The following is a 22,273-nucleotide window of genomic DNA, read 5'->3' as shown; positions in this document are numbered from 1 at the left end:
AAAGCTTCTAATAATAAGTAAAAATTTTGTGTACATTTATATTATATTTATATGGATTGGTACGGAACCAATGTTAAAAGAAATGCTCACAATTTAAAAAAAAATCAAAATACAAAAAAAAATCAAATTTTTCAAAAAATCAATTTTTTTCAAGAGTTTAAATTTTTTTAAATAATCTATTTTTTTCAAAGTTTTTTTGAATTAGTTAGTTATTAGTGGTACGGAAAGTTACAGCAATTTGTCTTAAGGCACGATGCCATGCATCACTAGTTTATAACTTGATATAACCCCACTTATATTTTTAATTTTTATTTTTTTTTCAATTATAATACGTTTTAATAATATTTAAAATCGGTTCTAAATTATTTTAGTTCTATTATAAAATTATAGTGTGAAAATCATTGTGATAGTTTTATAGATTTGTGATATTTGGAAATTCGTCGTCGTTCGTTTGAATAATAACAGTTCGATTACGTTATGGCCAGGAAGAAAATGCATTCGACGTAAGTTATTTTATAATTATAATTATAATATTGTTGTCGAGTAATTTTCAGTTGCTGAGTAACTTGTGTATGTGTATAATATATAAAAGCGTACATGCCGAACTGGTTTTTCGAATTACTTCCCCTTGATGGTTACTTTGCCGTACTTCGGCGGAGTTGCGACGGCGGGGAACTTGCATGGAATTCAATTTATGAAATTTACTGATTCCCCGGTAAAAATCGTTCAAGTCGAAAAGTTGTGATATTTCTGTAAGGTAGACTTTAAACTTTTTTCCTCTTGGTATAACAAGCAGGATTATTTACTACTTCTTTTTATAAAATTCAACAATTCTGTCAATTCTGGGCTAACAGTTTTTTGATTTTATTGCTAAACGTCCTATAGTTTTCAGTTCAGTTTTGAAATTTTTATTGCATTAAGTGGAATATGATATATAATTATGTACATGTTTTTCTACCCTATGGGTATTTTATATTTCTAAATGTTTCTAATTTCAGTGAGTGAATATAATTAAAAATTAGTGGCAAATTGCTAGAACTTCCCGTACTGTAAATAAAAATCTTGGTACGAAACCCAAAGAAATTCACACAAAACGTGTACAAATGATTAAAATCTCTATAAAATATCTAATAATTTTATGTACATATGTCCAATAAACATTTTTGATCGCTAAATTTATTGATTGAGAGTCCATAACCGCTGGACCTGTCTTCCCTAAAATTTAATCAGTTCTTCATCTTGTCAATATAAGTAAAATGTTTTCTGAATTATTAAAATCGGACGCTCCGTTCTCTTAAAAACTGAGTTACCGTTTTTGGCAGGCTGGACCTGCCTTCGCCAAAAATCAGCACATCTTCTTATCAATACAAATCGAATGTTTTTTGAATTATTCAAATCGGTTGATCGGTGTTCCCGAAATGGTCGATGAAAATTTGTATCCGCGCACACACATACACATATACATACATCCAGTTTTTCCAGGTATGCCAAAATGTTCAAAAACCTTTGAAACATAAAAGATACATAAAAATTTAAATTTTCGATTTTTTGCGATTACTATAACTTACCCTACGGGAAGTTAATAACAAGTTCTATATGTTATAAAAAAAGAAATATTTTTAGCAGAAAACGTCCCATATTATCGTTCTATATATGCAATTTTTGTAATTAGTAGTACTTCATTATTAGTACGCAAAACACTTTTTTTAAATTCTTTATCGTCACCCAGAATCAATATCAACTAAATATTTTGAAACACCAATTCACGTTAAAAATATTTTGTAAGACTTGCTGAAAAATATAGATATGGTAGGGCGGGACACAAAGGTTCAATTTGACTTCAAGTAATTTAACTGTCTAATCCAAAATAACTACATCACAACACATAACACTTATCAAACAAACAACTATCTGACTATGTTCAGTAAAATTCCCATTCAATTCCTAATTACGCAAATGTATTTTATTACTATTTTTCTAAAATTTGTCATCTGTTCCTTTTTACCCGCAACCTCTTATTTTTAATTTTAAAGGGAGTTTTAACCCTATTAGCTACATTGTTTAACCATTTCTTTCATTTTTTACAAACACAACTCTGTATATGACCTTGATCTTGTATTTCATTATAAATATTCATCAGCATTGGAATAACTATTTATTTAATTTATCTTTTGTAAAATTGCTATTTTTGACTTAAATTACATTTTTATTTAATATTTACACCTTTGTCAGGTGTTGTCAAGTTTTGTTGTTTTTTCGTTGGAACCCACCCAAGCCTTTAAAAAGTTTATTCTAAAAAAAGCTATTGAATTTAACTTGAAAATAACAATGCATCTTATTAAACAATTAAATAACGTATATTTAAAAAATATATCAAGGTCTCGGAAACTAAACAAACGTGCTCACTGCAAAAAAATAACAACGAAAGAAAATACTTTTGTTATGGATTTTCAAACATTGCCGTTTATTTCCGATAACGACGACGTAAGAATCAAGGTTATGGTTGGTTATACATTTTTTGACCTCTACTTTCAAATACTGTTGTTAAAAAATTTCTAACTGTACTTGTTTTTGAGATATTGTTGGCGGACTTTTTTTCCGCGAACCTTTAAGCCCTATTCTCCCTATATTTCTTAGAAACAGATTTCCGCTTATATTCGCATTTTATGAGTTTATAAATTTGTTTTGCACTATGTTTGTTTCAAGTAACCACCACAATCTTATTAACACCTTGATCGCCATGTCAGTTGTATGTGTCTGATACGGACTTACGGTTTCTTGATTCATTTTTAACTCAATTATCTAATAAAGTTACTATGGCCCATGTGAAAAAAATTCTGATACTATCGTGGCGATTAACGTGTTAAATTTTGAATTTGTTTTGATATTTATATTTACCAATCACTGTTTTAATATTAATAAATTGCATTACAATCATCAAGTCTTCAATTCTAATTAATAATCTCATTTGTTTGGTGATTAAGGAAATTTTTATTGTATTGATTATCATTCTCATTAATTAATTTTGAGAGTTTTTTCTATCGATAGTTTATTGTCTAAATTAAGAGATATCTAATGAATTAAATTGTAAATTCTATCGTTTAGAAATTGTTTTTCAAATTTGTTTTTCAATTCGAAGGAATAAAATTGTTCTGATATAATTATTCATGTAATTGTAATTCATAATAAGAACGAACATTTTTTTATAATTAACCCTTACCCTTAGGCCCTGATTCAAAACAATCTACTTCGATAAAATATCTCGGTGCCACATTCTAACGAAAACGTATGTGCTGCAAAATCATGTTATGTTATGCAATTTATTTTATTTGAATTTGTGGACATTGAAGAACATTCATTTACAATAATATGTAAATTAGCGTCGTGACAGGTTTTTTCAAATTCCACAGAAAAGTGTAATGTATCGTTTTTTATTTGCCCCTGTCTTTTTTTATATTTTGCATTATTTGCATGAATTGCTTGGTCGTTTTTTCTGTATTCATAAAAAAAAGTTTATATAATTAAAAATGGTAAAGATACTTTGGAAATAACTAATAGTGATTGTTTAAAAGAGAACACTTTTATCTCCATTGGTCACATTTAATTTGGCAGTATATTTTTTGGCGTGCCACGCTCATTAATAATTTACAAAGCATAATATAAAGTAACAGGCATCATAATATGTCCTTTTTTTAATACAGTATAATATATACTGTATTAAAAAAAGTAAATATTTCATAATTTATTGCATCAGGTAAAGAATACATCATAATTAATTTATTGATGGTAGAAAGTTGATGAAATAAATAAAACTTTTCTTTGTGCTTGGCGGGCCGCAGAAAAATATTTAAAGGGCCGCATGAAGCCCGCGGGCCGCTGGTTGCTCATCCTTGATCTATTCTATTCGACGCTTTAATACGAACTAATTCATTGGTTTCCAACCTTTTTTGCACCGCGACCCCTGCTCTAATAAAAAGCTTGTTGCGCCCCCCCTTAACTTTTTCAATTGAATTTAATTTTGTAAATACTCAATTGATAGCATTATATTAATTGATATTATCAGACTACAAATTGATATGCAATATTATGTAAAAATATGCATCAAAACTAGTTATTTTTAACTTCCTGAAGGAGAAAATAGGAGACTTCCTAAAAAAATCCGATTCGCGAATTTTATGTTTTCTCGACGTTTCAAGCCATTCTGAATCGAATGAAACCAAATTTGGAAAATTTTCTCAAAAACGCCTGAACCGATTTCAGAAATTTAAAAGCCATTTGGTGTATCTCAATGAGGACTATCGTTTGTCAGTTTTGTGAGACAATCTGCCCAGCCGTTTTTTTTGCAATTTCAAAAAAAGTGTTAAACTATTTGTCCACATTTAACCTCAAACTACCGAACCGATTTTAAAAAATCAAAAACTGTTCGAAAGATATTAGTTGGGAATGATGCTGATTAGTTTTAGGTGAAAATCTACCGAGCCGTTTTCTTGTAATTCGTTGTTGAAGAAAAAAAATTGAGCCGATTTTTATGAAACTTTTTTTTTGATGATATATATCATGGTCTTATACAACTTATTGAAATATTACTACCTTACGACAAGTAGTTTAATTTTAAAAATTCATCAAAGTTTAAGAAAATGAGTAGTTTTTTTGACGTTTGTTAAAATTAAAATTGGCGATTATACTTGGTATAACGATAGAGTACTTGGTTTTAATGAACAGATCAAGTTATTAAAGTCCTATGGAAACTGGCTCAATTATAACAATTGTTGATTTCTGAAAATTTACTTTTAGAAAATACTCCGTGTCAAAGTGTTCGCTTGTTTTCAATTATGTGTGATAAATCCACTCGGAATACTTTTGATCACTCATAATTTAATTTAGTTTTTATTGATTAAGTCGATTATTTACACATATCGGGAAGTTTATGTAGCTTGCCTCAAGGCCAAAATACCAAACCAACTAGTTTGTTCATTTTTTAACATCGTTCCAAAAATGTTGGGTCATTTTCGATAATAGTATTCTGGAAACAGATGTATACGTCTCCCTTAAAAGGAGGGCGCTCCCCACAAGTTGGAAACCGCTGAACTAAGTCATTGTGTGCACAATCTTAGAGGAGACAGACGAGCGCACGTACAGACTTACGTTGTTCTTTCTGAGAGACAGCCGAGTGGAAAGGGTTAATATATGCAATTTTAACTTTTCAGATTTTCTGAAATAATTACGTAAAATTAGCCGCATCAGGTTAATCATTGATAGGATTATGGTGTCATTGTTTGGCCAACTTGAATTATTGTGAGGTTGAACGACTAGTAAACATTGCGTAACCGCGGAATCTCCATAATTTACTTAATTATTATTCAATTTTCAAAGTGCACGAATAATTTTTTGAACATGTTTTTATTAACTTCCCGTAAGGTAAGTAATCGCAAAAAAATCGTAAATGAAAAGTTTTATATATATTTGCGTTTCAAAGGTTTCTGAACATTTAGTAGGCATACATTAGAAAAAAATGATGTATGTGTGTGTGTGTGCGTATACAAATTTTCGTCGACGATCTCGGGAACACCGATCAACCGATTTGAATAATTCAAAAAACATTCGATTCGACAATCTTAGAGGAGACAGACGAGCGCACGTACAGACTTACGTTGTTCTTTCTGAGAGACAGCCGAGTGGAAAGGGTTAATATATGCAATTTTAAACTTTTCAGATTTTCTGAAATAATTACGTAAAATTAGCCCGCATCAGGTTAATCATTGATAGGATTATGGTGTCATTGTTTGGCCAACTTGAATTATTGTGAGGTTGAACGACTAGTAAACATTGCGTAAACCGCGGAATCTCCATATTTACTTAATTATTATTCATTTTCAAAGTGCACGAAAAATTTTTTGAACACGTTTTATTTATACGTGTTTTTCGATGTAACTTAACAGTCTCAGTTGCACTTGTATTACATCTGGTCCTGTGTGCATCTCGATTCATGTTTTCCTCTGATCGCAGTCAGCCTGTAAGTCTCTCGGTTGGTGTGTTGGTGAGTTTAGTTCGTACGCCACATCCTTTGCTCACGATGTGCAATTGTGATACATCCAACTGGCAAAGCCGCATAGAATACACATTGTACTTCTATTATAATCGAAGAAACCAGAATGTTAGGTCACCTCGGGCACACAACTGGCACGATCGGTACCTTAATATTGCAATGGCTCTGAAACTTCATCGGCTCTGTCGCTATTGTTCTATTAAGTCTATTATTGAAGTCATTTTGAAGGGCGGTTCAACCCGAATATATAATTTACCTTACGAGATTTCACGTCATTGTTTTAGTAGGTTTTAGTTCTTTACTATTTTGAGTCATTAAAAATCCGATTTAAAATGTTGTTAAATAGCAGAGGGAATTATTGTGCTTATAAAATCTGTGTATGATATATTTAACCTTGTGCAACATAACAGGTTGATAAAAGCACATTTTGCCTAACAAGTATTAATCCAATTTGATGTAGCCAATGAAAACCATATTCTATCAAACGAACTCTTTTATTGCAACGGTTAGCATTGTGAACACGACGCGTTTTTAAGGATATTATGTTGTTTTTATAAAATATCGATGTGATTATAGTATAAATCATAGTTTTCCAAACTATTTTGTGTCGTGGATCACCTAGGCTCCGTCTAGAAATATACATTATTTTTTTACGTTTTAGGCCTATTTATAAATATTGTATAAGGTAGGGCGGGGCACAAAGCCCCAATTTGACTTTAAGCAATTATATTGGGAAAACTAAACCAATTATATCACAACAAATAACACACTATTCAGTAAAACACATAGCTTGTAGAAATATGTTTTTTTTCAGAAAAATTTTACCCCATACGCCTGGTAAAACGGGACAGCCAGGGGAAACAGGTCCATAGTCTTAATTTTAATTTTGATGAAGGGATTTTACAAAATAATAGCTACATTATTCAACCAATGCAAAATATAAATTTCATGGGTATATTTTACGGAGATAACACTGTATATAACCCTGATCTGGTAATTTGTTAGAAAAAATCATCAGTAAAGTTGAAATAAATATTTATTTAACTTATCTCTTGTAAAATTGCGTTTTTTAACATAATTAATTCTTCTATTTACTACTTTCTAATATTTACACCTTTTCCAGGGTAAAGGCTTAGATGGTATTTTCTATTTCTACCCTACTCAGTTTCTTTTATAAACTCACATGTAATTTTTTATAAAGTTATATAAAAAACTGTTGAATATAATTTAAAAATAACAATACATCCTATGAAACATATAAATAATGTAGACCTGAAAAAATTATATTAAAATTTCGTAATTTAAACAAGAATGCTCATAGCCAAAGAGAAAACTAACAACGAACGAAAATACTTTTGCTATGGATTTTCAAATATTGGAATCAAGGTGATGACTGGATATACATCTTTTTCCCTCTACTTTCAAATATTTTAATGTTAAAAACTTCTAAACTTTATTTGTTTTGAGATATTGGTGGTGGACTAAATATATACATATTAAAATGGTCTATTGTGATCCACTACTGCGGACCCTCATTCCATTTTGTGAACCTCGAATTTGTTTTTTGCTGACGTGGACCTCCTGAAAGTCGTCACTTTGGGAATCACTGGTTTAAATTCACAAATATACTAAACCTGATGAATTGAATTTAATTCAAAATATAATCGTTTTTAATGATGTTTTATTTAGTTTTTTATTTTATTATCTTTTCATACATTTTCTTCCAAATATATTTATTGCTTATATATTTTTCAATATTTATATAGTTAAAGATTGTATAGCTTGACTACCCTAGGTTTAAATGGCACCCCTAGCACATTTACGTGTCTTTTGCGCCATTAGGCGTCGTTATACGATATTTACATATGCAGTGAATCACATTACTATCCACAAATTACTACATCAACCATCATAATAAAAGCTATTAGAACAATAATACTAAACTGCAGTCATGAAGGTGAGAAATATGTACTTAAAACTGAATTTTGTTTTTGAAATTGATTACTTTGTTTTACAAAATTAATCAATATTGCAACATTTATCTATTTGTGTGTTATTCGTAGTCTTTCAAGGCGAATTTATTGCTCTTAAATTAAACTCTTTTTTATAAATTTTACTATTTAGTAATAAAGTACTTGATAAGAAGGCTATTTTTTTATTTAATTAAATAGACAATCAGAATACATAGTTCATATAAGCCTAGGAGATTCTCTGCTAGAATAAACCTATAGCTGCCTGTATAGAATTTAATATTGTAGGTTTTTTGGCCATTTCTTATTGAGTTTTTTCTTTGGATCAGTTTGTTGATGATCTGCATTTTGGCGTTCAATTGTTCATCGATTTTGTTGTGGTAAGAACAACCTCGGGGCTTTATAATTTCATTTACTGTTTTAATTTTCAGGTCCATGTGAATAGACTCATTAGTTACATATCAAGGCACACCCACGATCGCCCTTAATATTTTGTTCTGGGTACACTGTATAATTTTTATTTTTGATGCACTTGCACATCTCCATAATTTTATCCGTAGCTCCATATTGGTACTAGTTCTGTATCTTAATATGTTGTTCGCGTATGACATTTTCGATTTACTACCGATTAGCCATTACAATGGTTTAAATTTTTTCCTCGAATATTTGATGTGGAGACCAAAGGCCAAATTTCTTTTTTCTGGGTTTGCGAAAATTTTGCATATCGCAACTTCTGGCTTCTTTGGTAATCATGTTCAGTTTTTTTAAAGTAAAAGTGGTGATAGAATACAAACTAACATAGAAGAATAGGATTACGTATTTAAGGGACCTATTCTGCCGCATAACAGACCAATGTTATGGCAAGGCCATGTTACTCTCCAAACTTGCATACATTTTACTACTGAATCATACTGAATACTGTCAAAATGTTATGTATTTGCTGTGCATTCAAGCAGTTTTACACATGAACGGCACTTGTATATTATGGATCTGGTTCAGAAAGACCCTGTTATCTAAGATCGTTTTTTTGATATTTGTGCGGTTTCTAGCTTAGGTTTTCTATCTGACAATCTGAGGAAAACGCCTGACTACACAGCAACCACATGGCTTTTGACAATATTTAGAAGGATTTTGTATGGAAAGTTCTACATAACATAGCCTTGCCATAACATTGGTCTGTTATGCGGTAGAATCGATCACTAAATCTTGGGTATCGATAATTAAAGCAACTAGTACGAAAATTACACAATTATTTGTGAAGGTGTAATATGTAACAACAAATGTTTTTTAATGACCACTAAAGCAATCATATTTATTTTCTTCTAATTGATCTTGTTGCTCTAGAATTTCTAATCTGCCTCTTGGTTTTGAAATCGCTGTTTTAATCGTATGCATTTGTGAATGCTTACGATTAATTTAAATTCACTAGTTGTGATCGACATCAATGATAGATACATGTAACGCAGTAGTAATGCATATTTTATTGAACTATTCAAGGAACTAAACGCTCACCAGAATTTAAAACCGGGATAAAAGCGAGCTAAGCAAACTGATAATTTATGTATTTGTGCGGTTTTATAAATAACTTTCTATAAAATTTTCTCCCGTTATACAATTAAAATAGTACAACGAAGAGGTGCATTCGAATTTAAAATCGAAGCTCGGGAAAGTGTTCAATGTAAGTAATATCTTTTGCAAATATCCTTTACTCAACACACAAATGATAGTGATTTTTAATGTGGAAAAATTTGAAATGAAGAAAAAGTTTGCATAAAGCTGATGTGAGGTTTTTGTGAAATATTAGGATTGCAAATCGGCGAAACCTGAATGGAACCTTCTTGTCGACGACTTGTTTTCTGACTTTTCCTTTTTCTACAAAACTTTAACTCCACAAAGAAGAGAGATCTAGATCGGAATTTTTGATCTCTATATTAAAAATTAAAAATAATGAATTTAAGAATCTTATGAAAAATTGTAGTAGAAGAAACGTAGCTGATAGAGAATTTTTTTGCCATTATATAACAGTAGAGCCTCGGTTAACCGGACTATAATGCCTATTGTCGATAGGCATTCGGATAATCGAAAATCCGCATAATCAAATGTATGAAGAATAATGTTGTGTATGTATTAAAAATAACAAATATATACATGTATTTCAAATAAAATAAGGTTTATTAAGAAATTAAAACTTTCTGCATATATAGCACATATATATTTTCTTAGATTACATTACATACAAATACTAAACTGCAGAATTAATCATGCAAAAATTCGAATTATAGGTATGTACATCCATATAAATTGGTTGTGGTTGAGAATCCGGATAATCGCGAATCCGAGGTTCTGATAAAAGAGGTTCTACTGTATATCTATATGCAGCATACGTGCCGTTATGGAAATGCAAAACTTGATATTAATACTTTTCAGTTAAAAAGTCGACAAATACATTCACATTTGTCCATATTTTATATTTTAGACAATAGTTAATAATAATAAATTCTACGTAGTATGTCTGTCAGATAATCTTCAGTTAGTCAGCTACACGACATTACTAACTTGACTTCAATTACTAAACCTAATTTTTCTAAATATTACTTAACTTGCCATAACAACGCTATGTTATCGTCTACTTTATCACAAAATTGGCACCTTATTGTTAGTATAATTTTCCTAACTTCATGTTAATGCATCATTTAAACTAGCATTTTTTAGATATTTTTATCCAACTTATTGAGAAACGTTTTGTTATCCCGTTAAAGTTTTAACTATAAAAATATGTGCATTTAGTTCTATTTTAATCTCGTTAACAAACTTGTTTAAAAATCGGTCATCTTTCGGTAATTTTGGGCTTGCATACGTTTTCGTCGACACCATACGATGAGAGTTTTATTACAGAATCATTGTCGTATATGCAACGGAAGATTAACACAACATAAAAAGTTTTCTCTTCAACATGGTTTATTTAGTTCTGTGACACTGTAGGGAACATAATTATCTATTTTGCTAGAAAATATGTAGTCAGTTATTAATAATTTAGCCAGCATTAATAATAATTCTTGGAATAATAATGAAAAATTACCGTATTTTTTTACTAAATTTAATTTAATTATATTTTTAAAGACAACTGCGACTACTGTATGCACAGTGTGCACACAAACATTATTCTGCAATTATTTTTGAAAATATAATTAAATTTGTTTGAGAATTATGAAAAATCAAAATTTTTGTTAAAGTGCAAACCGATATTATTTCTGTATCGACAAGTTATAAATTAATTATGAAAAGCATGATGGACCCTGAATGGTATAAAAAACATAGCTGTATGAATAGTTAAAAACTTCGTTAGTAAAAGTTTAGATTATTACTGTAAGTTCTTTTTTTTTAATATTGGCCAGAACCTTAAGGGTAAATATTTTAAATAACGAGGAGCAAAACAATTACTTGGAAAGTGAAAAATTGTCTGAAGTAAAATTGTGAGTTTTGGAAACTCTCAATACTGGTACATAAAATACTATTAAAACCCGTTAAATTGTTCAATTATAATTTTTGACCAGCAAATGGACATGCCTTTCTCAAAACTTTTTTGCACTGTCAATACTAATAAGTTTACATATAAGTTTCTTGTTGTTCTTTATTCAAACATGTGCTTTTAGATTATGAGTTTGTGCATCTGTTTTTGAGATAACATCTTATAAAAAGAATTTGCTAGCGACCTATCTGGACTTCTGGGTGGTCCTAAAATGTTGTGTGATGGAACATATTCATAACCACAATCAGAGACTCATTACAAGATTCTTACTTGTAACAAACGTGTTTTGATTATAGCCAACAGAATGAAGACAGAGCTTTTCTATAAAAGATTAAAATTAATTCTTAGCTCACCCTATTAATAGTAGTATTATAAAATATTTCTAATGGGATAATTTTGCCACAACTCTCTTATGCTTGTTCTTGGTAGTGAAAATTATGAAAATGTCGCTCTATTTGCTGTGCGATCAGGCATATTTTGCATATAAACAAACAAGGAAGAATCTTATGATAACAGAATCTTCGATGATACAGTTATAACATTCCCCCTTGCTTTATGAATATGTAAAATACGCCTGATTGCACAGCAAATAGAAAGTTGATAATTTTCATAATTTTAATAGATGTTCATAATTTTCACTACCAAAAACAAGTATAGGATAGCGTTAGTATGGCAACGCTTTTTTTAATGAGCTCTGTTATGGCAGAATTGCCCTATAAGTATAAATATGCTTTGAGAAGCAGATATTTGATTCACTTTCGACTGCTCTCTGAACATCCATAGTTGTGATTTTGATACATATACTAATTATTGACATTGACAAGTCATTTCTTCACACAGTGCTCATTATTAAATACAATTCCGTAATTATTTAATAAAAATGTTACATTTAATTATGATTGTTTGAACTATGTACATCATTAATATAATGCCGATTTACTTTTATTTGTTGCTGAATTTGATTCATCAATTTTACTTCTACAGTCACTATTTTCCTTTACTCGAAGAGTAATGATCTCTGCATGATTGAGCATCAATTAACCGGGTCGAGGAGAAATTTCTATTCTCATTACCTTTTTAATCGGAAGCTTTGCTTTTATCTTCATCTAAAAACAGATCTATTTCCCACATGGTTTAAAGCGCTTGTGAATTAGTCATGAAACACAGGCATTAACACTATTCATTATTATTCAAAGATATGTACGAAGCAAATGGTTTTATATGTTTTGTTTTTTATAAATGCCAGCTTATTTTATAAATACAGATAGATATGGTTTTTATATAAACTAGAGGATTAGATATAAAAACTAAACATCCGTATGTTTTCGATTATTATTCAGTAATGGTGCGACATTGTAGAATTGTTTTTGACCGGAGGAGCGCGATAATGATGTTGAAAGAATTGTCAAATTATTACAAACATATTTTGTACGATAATTATCGTAATATTTAATTTTTTATTATTTTTCACATAACTGTTACGCATACCACAAATTACTTTTTTAATATACTTACATTAGAATTTTGTTAAAGTGAACCCTAAATACATATAGCAATGTCATTCAATGATCCAACTGGCTTCGCTCATTTCATTATTATTTTTATAATAATAATAATAATAATAAATGGTAGTCAGCCCGAAAGCAGGTCCATGGTGTGAGAGCGACCACAAATAAATGATTCCCTTACCCTTCGTCTATCATTCTCATTACCACTATTCCCCCTCTCCTTTTTCTTTTTTCATGTAACTTCTGCCACCATGCTTCTTGATCCTGTGCTTCGGCTTTCAGTTCAATTAATAATTTAGAAACTATATTAAATATACTAAATAAATCTGAATTAAATTACCTTGATTATTGATTTTCCTCAATCTTTTCAAGTTAAAATCGTTACGCCTTTTGACTTTTGTAAGTTTATTTTGTTCGTCGAATGTGGATGCAGATGTTTGTATTCTTTCAATCGTCATTGAAACTAAACGCAGGTCGAGTCATCGCGTGTTGGTAATTAAACTCAATGCGACCAGAGACAAAAATTAACTATTAGTCGGGCAGCTCAACGAATAAAATATTTGTTTTTTCAATAAAATAAATAAAACTCATACATTATGTTTCTAATCACTTTTGTTATCAACGTTTGAAACTATAAACAAAATGAGAATTTTTTTTTTAATTAAGGGAGACAAGATCCTTTCTGCCAATATAATATAAACCTAATAACTAATATAATAGAATATAAACCTACCAACTACTATTAATAGTATTCCGTACTGGGTTTAAGCCTTGGATTATTATGGAACCCATATTTCATCTTATGTGGATGATTATGAGACGCTCTTGATTTGTGCTTAGGAGTAAATGTTGCATATGGCAGATTAATAAATTTCCCTTCAAGTAATTGTAATAGGTATATGGTATTATAATATTATCAAATGCGTGTGATTATATTATATTTTTCAAATGAAAGTTTGTTAAAATGTATATAAAAAACATAATCACTATCGTAATGAGCCTTGTTGTTAATTTTATCAGATCTTAATCTATGTTTTCAAGCATACGTTATTTTATTGTTTTATGAGGCTATAGTTATTTTGAAGTAAGATTCAACAGTTTTTTTAGCTGTGATTGGGGCAAATAGAATCTCATGAACTTTTATACTGGCAAAGAGTAAGCAATAAAGATATAAAGAATAAAAAAGAAATTTAAATTGAAAAAAGAATTTAACAAGAAATTTTAACAAGAAATAAATCAATTTTGTAGTTACTGCAACTCTGCTGATAAATATTTCTGACAAAATACCAGATCAAGGTTATATACAGTGTGACCTTTGTAAAAACGTATTGTTTGAGCAATGTTGGTATTATTTCGTAATATTCCCTTAAAATTAAAAATCATGACATTTAAACTGTTTGTCCAGTGCCTGTACCTTTTTACTTCTCCTATGGGGTAAAAAGAGACAGATGACAAATTTAAAAAAAAATTGCAAATAAACATATTTTTATATTTAGGAATTAACTGGGAAACTTTACTGAACGTAGTTCTATAGTTGTTTGTTTAATACGTGTTATTTTTTGTGATGTAGAGCATTTGGTTTAGACAGTATAATTACGGAAATTCAAATTGGAACTTTGTGCCTTGCCCTGCCCTATATTATTTAATTCTATGAAAAATATTTATTTATATTTATTTTCAATGATTATGCATCGGAGTCACGTATATAAAATTATAAAATTCTATAGAAGTCTTATAGGTAAAGGAGCGTTTAATTAAAAATTTCTATGACTGATTTTTTGGAATTGTATTTTTACATGCTGTAATATTCAATAAACATGTATATTAAGGTGGTCCTTAATATGGATATTTTCGAATTTCTTTGCTCCCAGGGGAATTTCTTCCAAATTGATAAAAAACAATTTTCTGGAAGTTTTAGCTTTTAATATTAACTTTAAGATAGGCCGCACTCGAATCAAAGCTTTTTGGTTTTTTTTCCTAAGTAAATACTAATTTTATGAAATATAATAAAATTTTGTTGTATTTTTTTATTTTTAATTAAAATAAGCAAATACGAAGTTATTTTCAAAATTTTGATTCATAAAACAAATAAAATTTTACCCATGTTATTTCCATAGAAACTTTGGTTGGAGTGCGGACTATCTTAAAGGTACTATTAAGAGCTAAAACTTTCAGAGAATTTGTTTTGATTCATTTGGAAGCATTTGAGCCGCTGGGAGCAAGAAAATTCGAAAACATCCATATTAAGGACCACCCTAATGTATATATTTGATTTAAATGACCGTTTCCATGCCATTATTTAGCCGTATTGGTCATTTGGATGCAGAAAAAAGAAACTAATATTACTTTACTCAGAGCTTTTCTACATTATTTAAAATTGTCATTTTCTCTATTATGTATGTTAATGCCAAGAAATGCTTTTTGCGGGTTTGGTCCATATATCTTCTAATGATCAATTATTTAATTGCACGTACTTTTTCGGTAGCCGGTTCTTGTTCTAGATGCCCTGCGTGCGTGCAATAGGTCGCGGGCGCATTTCTTAATAACTACCGTGTGCGAAGAAGATGGTGACTAATGTATTCTAATCGTGACTAAGATAAATTTAGCACAATTGACGGACTACAAACGTGCAGACTTTTCTGTTTTCGATCAAGCAGAAGAGAATGCATTTTACAGTAATTTGCTTTGGGTGCAACGTGTATCCTCATTGTGAATTTTAGAACTTTAAATTTTCTGAGAAAACTTAACGTGAAAACTTACATCTTGCATTTATTGACAAATATTGTTCCTATACAGGTTTTTTTGATATTCTTGAAGTTAAATTTTTGTAGTTCATCTTCTTTGAGTTTCCTAGATACCAGCCGACAAGGGAAACATTTTATTAGAGGCTTCAGAAAGAAACAATTGATTTTCCTGCTAACATACAACAATTGCTTATAATAAATTTGGAGAGAGTGTGCAATATTGTTAACTATTTTTTTATGAGAATAATTTGGATATATAATTTTTGAAGGCGACATGATTTTTTTGTGTTTTTGTATTAATACATTATTACATATAGACCACTTTGTAAATTAAGTGTTGGCAATATGATTCAAGTCAGATGCTATTACAATAAATAAAAAAAAAAGTTTCGTGGTTTAGATCACGAATATTACTTCAAACCTTTTTTTTAATTTTTATTGGCCTCTGCTTTGCAGCATTTTTAGCCACCTACATTATTCACATTATTTTTCATCATATTCTATATAATTCTTACATATATATTTCTTATACATTAATCTTATATATTATCTCTTCTTATATCTTAATCTTCCATTCAATTTTCTTTCTACTGATTTTCATTCTTCTTTTTGTTTCTCAATATGTTCTTCGCATCTTCTAAACTAAACTCCTTTCTTTCTTCCTACTTCTTCTAATACATTTTTTTCTTGTATTCTACAAATTAACCATTCTTAATCTACTTATATTTAATTCTGGTATTGCTGGAGATTCGAACCGAAATCCTCCAATATGTGAGTCGAGAACGCTACTGAGTGAGCTATTCCTGCCTCCTCAACCTTTTTTTATTTTGTGGAAAATTATATATTCTGCTTATATAATATTTACGTGGTGTAGGGCCGGACACAAAGGTTCAATTTGACTTTCAGTAAATATACTGTCTAAAAAACTAAAATTTAAATAAAACTACAATACAACATTCAACACGTATTAAACAAACAACTATCGTACTATGCTTAATAAAATTGTCAGTTAATTCCTAATTGTAGAAATATGTGTTTTAGATATATTTCTAAAATTTGTCATCTGTCTCTTTTTACCCCATATGTAAAAAGTACCCCATGTGTAAAAAGCGACAGTCGTCAGACCAGCAGATATAATGACTTTTTTTAATTTCAGAGGAATTTTAGGAAATAAAAGCTAAATTATTTAACCAATGAGAAATAAAAAATTTATGGGCACATTTTTTACAAAGATTACACCGTATACAACCTCGAACCGGTATTTTGTCAGAAATATACATCAGCAGGTTTAGAATAACTAGTACTTAATTTATGTCTTGTAAAACAGCTTTTTTTAACTCACTATTTTTTCTATTGTTTATAGTTTTGCCAGGGTAAAGGTTTGGTTGTTTTTTTTTTTTACCCCACCCACATGTAAGCTTTTATAGAGGTTGTATAAAATAACGGTTGAATCGAATTAAAAAATAACAATGCATTTTGTAAAACAATTAAATAACGTTTACTTAAAAATTATATTAAGATCTCGTAAGCTAAACAACAGTGCTCACAACCAAAATCACTAACAACGAAAGAAAATACTTTTGTTCAGATTTTTAATCATTGCTGTTTATCTCCTGATAGCGACGTCGTACGAATCAAGGTGAAGGCTGGTTATACATCTTTTGCCCTTTACTTTCAAATATTGTTGCTAAAAAATTCTAACTTTACTTGTTTTTGAGTAGTTGGTGTTGAATCTTTCTACCCGCGGATTTTTAAGCCCCATTTTACTCCATGCCAAAATAGGCTAAATGCATTTTCTGTACTTCAAATATATCTAGTCTCTTATTATTGTTTTTTTTTACTTTTATTGTTCAAATTATATCACTTATCTTCAACATTTATTTTTTAAATTGTGATATATCACTAAACAAGTGTGTTTTGACTTTACTACTACAAATAAATTTTTGAGCAGCCTTAAAAGGTATACATGATTTGTTTTAAGATTGGTATCGTAAATATCATTAACAGTTTAATTTTTTATGCTTTTTTCTTATGTTTGTGGAAGTTACTAATGCTGTGTTTATTATTGTTCTGTGACAAGTTATAATACAGAACTTCTTATTTGTATCAGTCAGACTCGTTTTTAACCCATCGTTTTTCATTTTCATTCCGATGCGGATATATGAGCGACCACAAAACCATAGTTGTGTTTTACATCAAAGAATAAAAAAATAAAAGACATATTTATGCATTTACAGATGATGAGCATGTCGTCAATATAATTATTTGTAATTTCAACTTTTTCATATGCACATGTTTCTACACTTTGTAGAATTCTCATACCGGCATAGATGAGTTTGTCTCACAGCATGAATTTATAAGATTATAAAGTTTAATTAATATTTCGTAATAAACTATTTAAACAGGTTTAATTTAAACTCATGTGGACATGATAATGGAATTAAAGTTTACATGACGGTCGGAACTTTATACTCTACTCTACACATGTTTCGACTAAATAAAACACAATTAAAAAATAATACTAATTTTTTAAAAGTAATTTTAAGTTCAAGCAATATGTAAAAAATTGTCACAAAAATGTTATTTATAAACACATGTATATTTCTTTTCTTTTTCTTTCTTTATTGTTAGGAATTAGACTTCTTCAGAGTCGCATAAGCTGCTGTGTTTTTATCAAATTTAAGATTTAACTCAACGGTTGTCTCATCTCTATATGATAAATTTTATTATTACAATTTCATTAAAAGTAATGATTTTTTTTATTGATGCAGCAATGCTGGATGAAGACTATTTTTACTTGGAAACATATTGCTATCTATATTTTCATGTCAAAACCGATGTCACTACTGCTTGACATCAGACTGCCCTCATGTATAATATATACCGAAATGCGGTTATAAAAATATATAGATGATTTTAAGTGTTAAAATTAATATTTTTTGAGAATTCGGTTTCGAATTTTCAGTGTTATCTCTGTAAAAAATGCACACATAAAATTTATATTCTGCATTGGTTGAATAAAGTAACTATTATTTTGCAAAATACCTTTAAAATTAAAATAAGTCATCGGACATATTTGGCCTCTGGCTGTCCCATTTTACCCCGCCTGTGGGGTAAAAAGGTCCAGGTGAAGATTTTTTGAAAAACAGCAAAAAAAACGCGTATCACTTTTGCTAAATATAGACAGATAGTTGTTTGTTTGGTATATATTATTTCTTTTCCACAATGTAATATAATTGCTCAAAGACCTTTGTGCTCTTGCCCATCCTCAAATCAATTATTTTTGCGTATTCAATCAGCACAAACGTGGATATCAGACGCAATTTGTGTATTAAAAATACCTATATAGCTGTATAATATTATCTCATAGTCAGTATTTCAAAGCAAATTTAAATAATTAAATTAATTAAAGTATCATTGAATTTAATTGCACATAAAATATGAATGTTTCACCATTGTTTTATTATCTTCATTCGACAATTTCTAGATATAGTGCAATTTCGAACGGAGTGTAATAACTCGACGAAGTTACTTTATATGTGGCTCGGAAGAAATTATCAAGAGGAAACGTCGAATAAATAAAGAAAAGTAAATAAGAATGACTTGCTTGAAGTGTACTGCTTGCAAACGCTTGGCTTCCATGTGCCACACGCATTATTAATGATTCATACATTGTCGTGCGCTATGCATAGAAAAGCTCCAATTTGCGTCGCCACCGTGGGCACCACACCGACTGTCATTATATATTTTTCTGACATGTCAATTATAAACAAAAAGACATTTCAACTCGATCAAAGAGGTGAAAATCGCATCGTTCAGATCTACAATGTATGGTTCAGTAGAAATAGTTTTCACTTGTGATATTACATTGTTTGAACAAAAACTTATTTGTAGTTAACAAAATCACTGCACATGCACATTTTATAGTCATTTATTTATTCTTAAATCTAATTTTAGAAGTACACATTTGCTGGTTGGTTTTAATATTCACATGATAGAGACAAGAAAAGTGGTTAAACGTGGAATAGTTTTTTTATTAATTTAGTAACCGTTCACTTTTTAGTGCAAAAATGGATTGTTTTGTTGTACGTTTTGAATTTTTCCTTGTGAATTTTTTATCAATTATGTGTATTATATGGGTATTTATATTTTATGGCTGTAAATGAACAACTTATGTGTACGTTTACAAGAGTCTATTTTTTTAATTAGATTTTTTTGATAATTTAGATTTTTTTTTCAAAATTTTGAAATTTCTTTAGAAGTTTGAAATTTTTTGGAATTAAAAAAAAAGTTTTTTCTGAATATTTTGAGAATTTGGAAATTTTTGAAAATATTCGATATTTTTTTTTAATTTATCGAAATATTTTCAAATTTTTGTAAAAAATCATTTTTCTAATTTTTTCAAAATTTAGTTTTTTTTGAAAATGAAAAATTTCGAAATTATTAAATTTTCTGTAAATGCATTTTTTGCACACCGCCTACTCAACCAAAATGTTTTTTGAATTAATCTAATCGGATAATCCGTTTTCCCAAAAACTGCATAACTGTTTTAACACCCTTTCCGTTCCATACCTCCGAAACGGCAAAATTGCCTTTTGCAAAAACCCAACGCGATCGAGTACAAACCGAATGATTTTTCAATTTTATGAATCGATTATTCTATACTGTCGAAAATGTCCAGGACATTTGTTTGAACCACATAAATACACTTAAAATTAAAAATCTTGGTACGAAACCCGAAAACATTTACACAAAATGTGTACACAATATTAAAATCTCTATAAAATATATGATAATTTGATGTACATATGTCCAATAAACATTTTGACAAATGACACTTTTTTAACTTATTTTTATTGAGAGTCCATAACTGCTAGCTCTGCGTTCCCAAAAATTTTACCGTTTACAGTTGTTCATTTTGTCAATATAAGTGAAATGTTTTTGAATTATTATTAAAATCGGACGATCCTTTCTCTTAAAAATTGAGTTATCATTTTTGGCATTTTTTGCCCCGTATTTTTGGAACGGCTAGACCTGCCTTCGCCAAAAACTAATCAGCACGTCTCCTTAAATACGAATCGAATGTTTTTGAATTATTCAAAACGTTGATGTGTTGACCGTCGACGAAAGTTTGTATCCGCACGCACACGCACACGTACACACACACGCACACATACATCCATTTTTTCTAAGGTATGCCAAAATATTTAGAAACCTTTGAAACATAAAGATATATAAAAAAAATTATTTTCGATTTTTTTGCTCTATGGGAAGTTAATTATACATAAAGTCAGACAGGACCTGATTTCCTCAAACTTAGCGGATGATATTATTTTACCTTATATTTTAGATGAAAGTAATACATATGTAAAAAATAATATATGAGAGATTGGATTTACATTTGCAAATGTATTAAGTATGACTCTATAAAAAGGGCTTACCAGTAGCCCGATTATTTTTTAACGCATGGCGCTTTTAAAAAGTCATTGTGTTTTCTACTGGCACCTATTTATGGGACACATTAGTATTTCTGAAGATTATCATATAATACATTATTCATATGCAATACTCATTGACTATACATATGTTACATAAAACATAACGACACACGCAACATACATTATCAAATGCAAGGAAAAATACGTGATTTGATTCATTCAGCACGTTTTTGCGTGCATTTGAAACAATAAGTTGATAAAAAAGTTTAATGTGGCAGTTTAAGAGATAATATAACAATGGAGAAGAGAAAAGTGCCAATCTTTGTTTTGTGAAAATAACTTTTTTGATGAGCATATTTTTTTCAATAATGCTTGATGATTTTCATTGTTTGTTATTTTCGCCGTTGCTGACAAAAACAATTACTCATTCTTGATGTCCACATCATGAAAATCTTCGTAACCGCATTTAAGATGCATAACTGTCTTATTAAATTCAATAATGTCACAGAACCTTTTTTAATTGGTATTTTAAATTGGTTTTATAGAACGATATCATTTGTGACAGGCAGTGTGTCACTGTAGGAAGTATTGAGATATGCTGAAGAACATTTGTGAAGAACGGTTTGTTATTATTTACTTTGAAAGATATTAAAAATAATATGATAAATTCAAGCAATGCTTAATCTTTTTATTTTTGGCCTATTTTCAATGCAGCCAAATATTATGTTTTATGGTGCTTGAAGCTATTGCACTAAATATTGTGCTAATGAAAACTACTTATATGATTTTATAATTCTTATTTAAATTAATTGATGCTTACAGGTTTGGTTTCTATCAGAGTGATTTAATATGATATCGAGTCATTCGCGCAAAATGTAGTCGTTTGACATAACGTAAGACAGTGCTACGTATGTTTAATTGGCCTTACGTAAGGTTGATTTAGCGTTGCAAAAAGTGCATAGTAATTCTGGACATTTTGTGTATTTTAAATGCGTGCCTTAAGGAATATCAAAGTATTGTGAGTAATTTCACTTGTTA

General features: G+C 29.6%; 1 protein-coding gene across 2 annotated transcripts in view; it reads left to right on the top strand.

Moving 5' to 3' along the window:
• The first annotated feature begins 379 nt into the window (after positions 1-379).
• Positions 380-22,273, top strand: part of LOC113377288 (cytochrome b reductase 1-like) — a 129,713-nt gene continuing 107,819 nt past the window's right edge. For both annotated transcript variants that reach the window (XM_026617546.1, XM_026617547.1), the window contains exon 1: positions 380-503. In XM_026617546.1, coding sequence (XP_026473331.1) covers positions 478-503 — 26 coding nt within the window. In that variant the 5' untranslated portion in view covers positions 380-477. The remainder of the gene's footprint in view (positions 504-22,273) is intronic.

The sequence above is a fragment of the Ctenocephalides felis genome, unplaced genomic scaffold (assembly GCF_003426905.1).
Source record: "Ctenocephalides felis isolate EL2017-DRISC unplaced genomic scaffold, ASM342690v1 CF-g0.4_SCAFFOLD_01886, whole genome shotgun sequence".
NCBI classification, from domain to species: Eukaryota; Metazoa; Arthropoda; class Insecta; order Siphonaptera; family Pulicidae; genus Ctenocephalides; species Ctenocephalides felis.
This window is presented reverse-complemented; position numbering and strand designations above follow the sequence as displayed.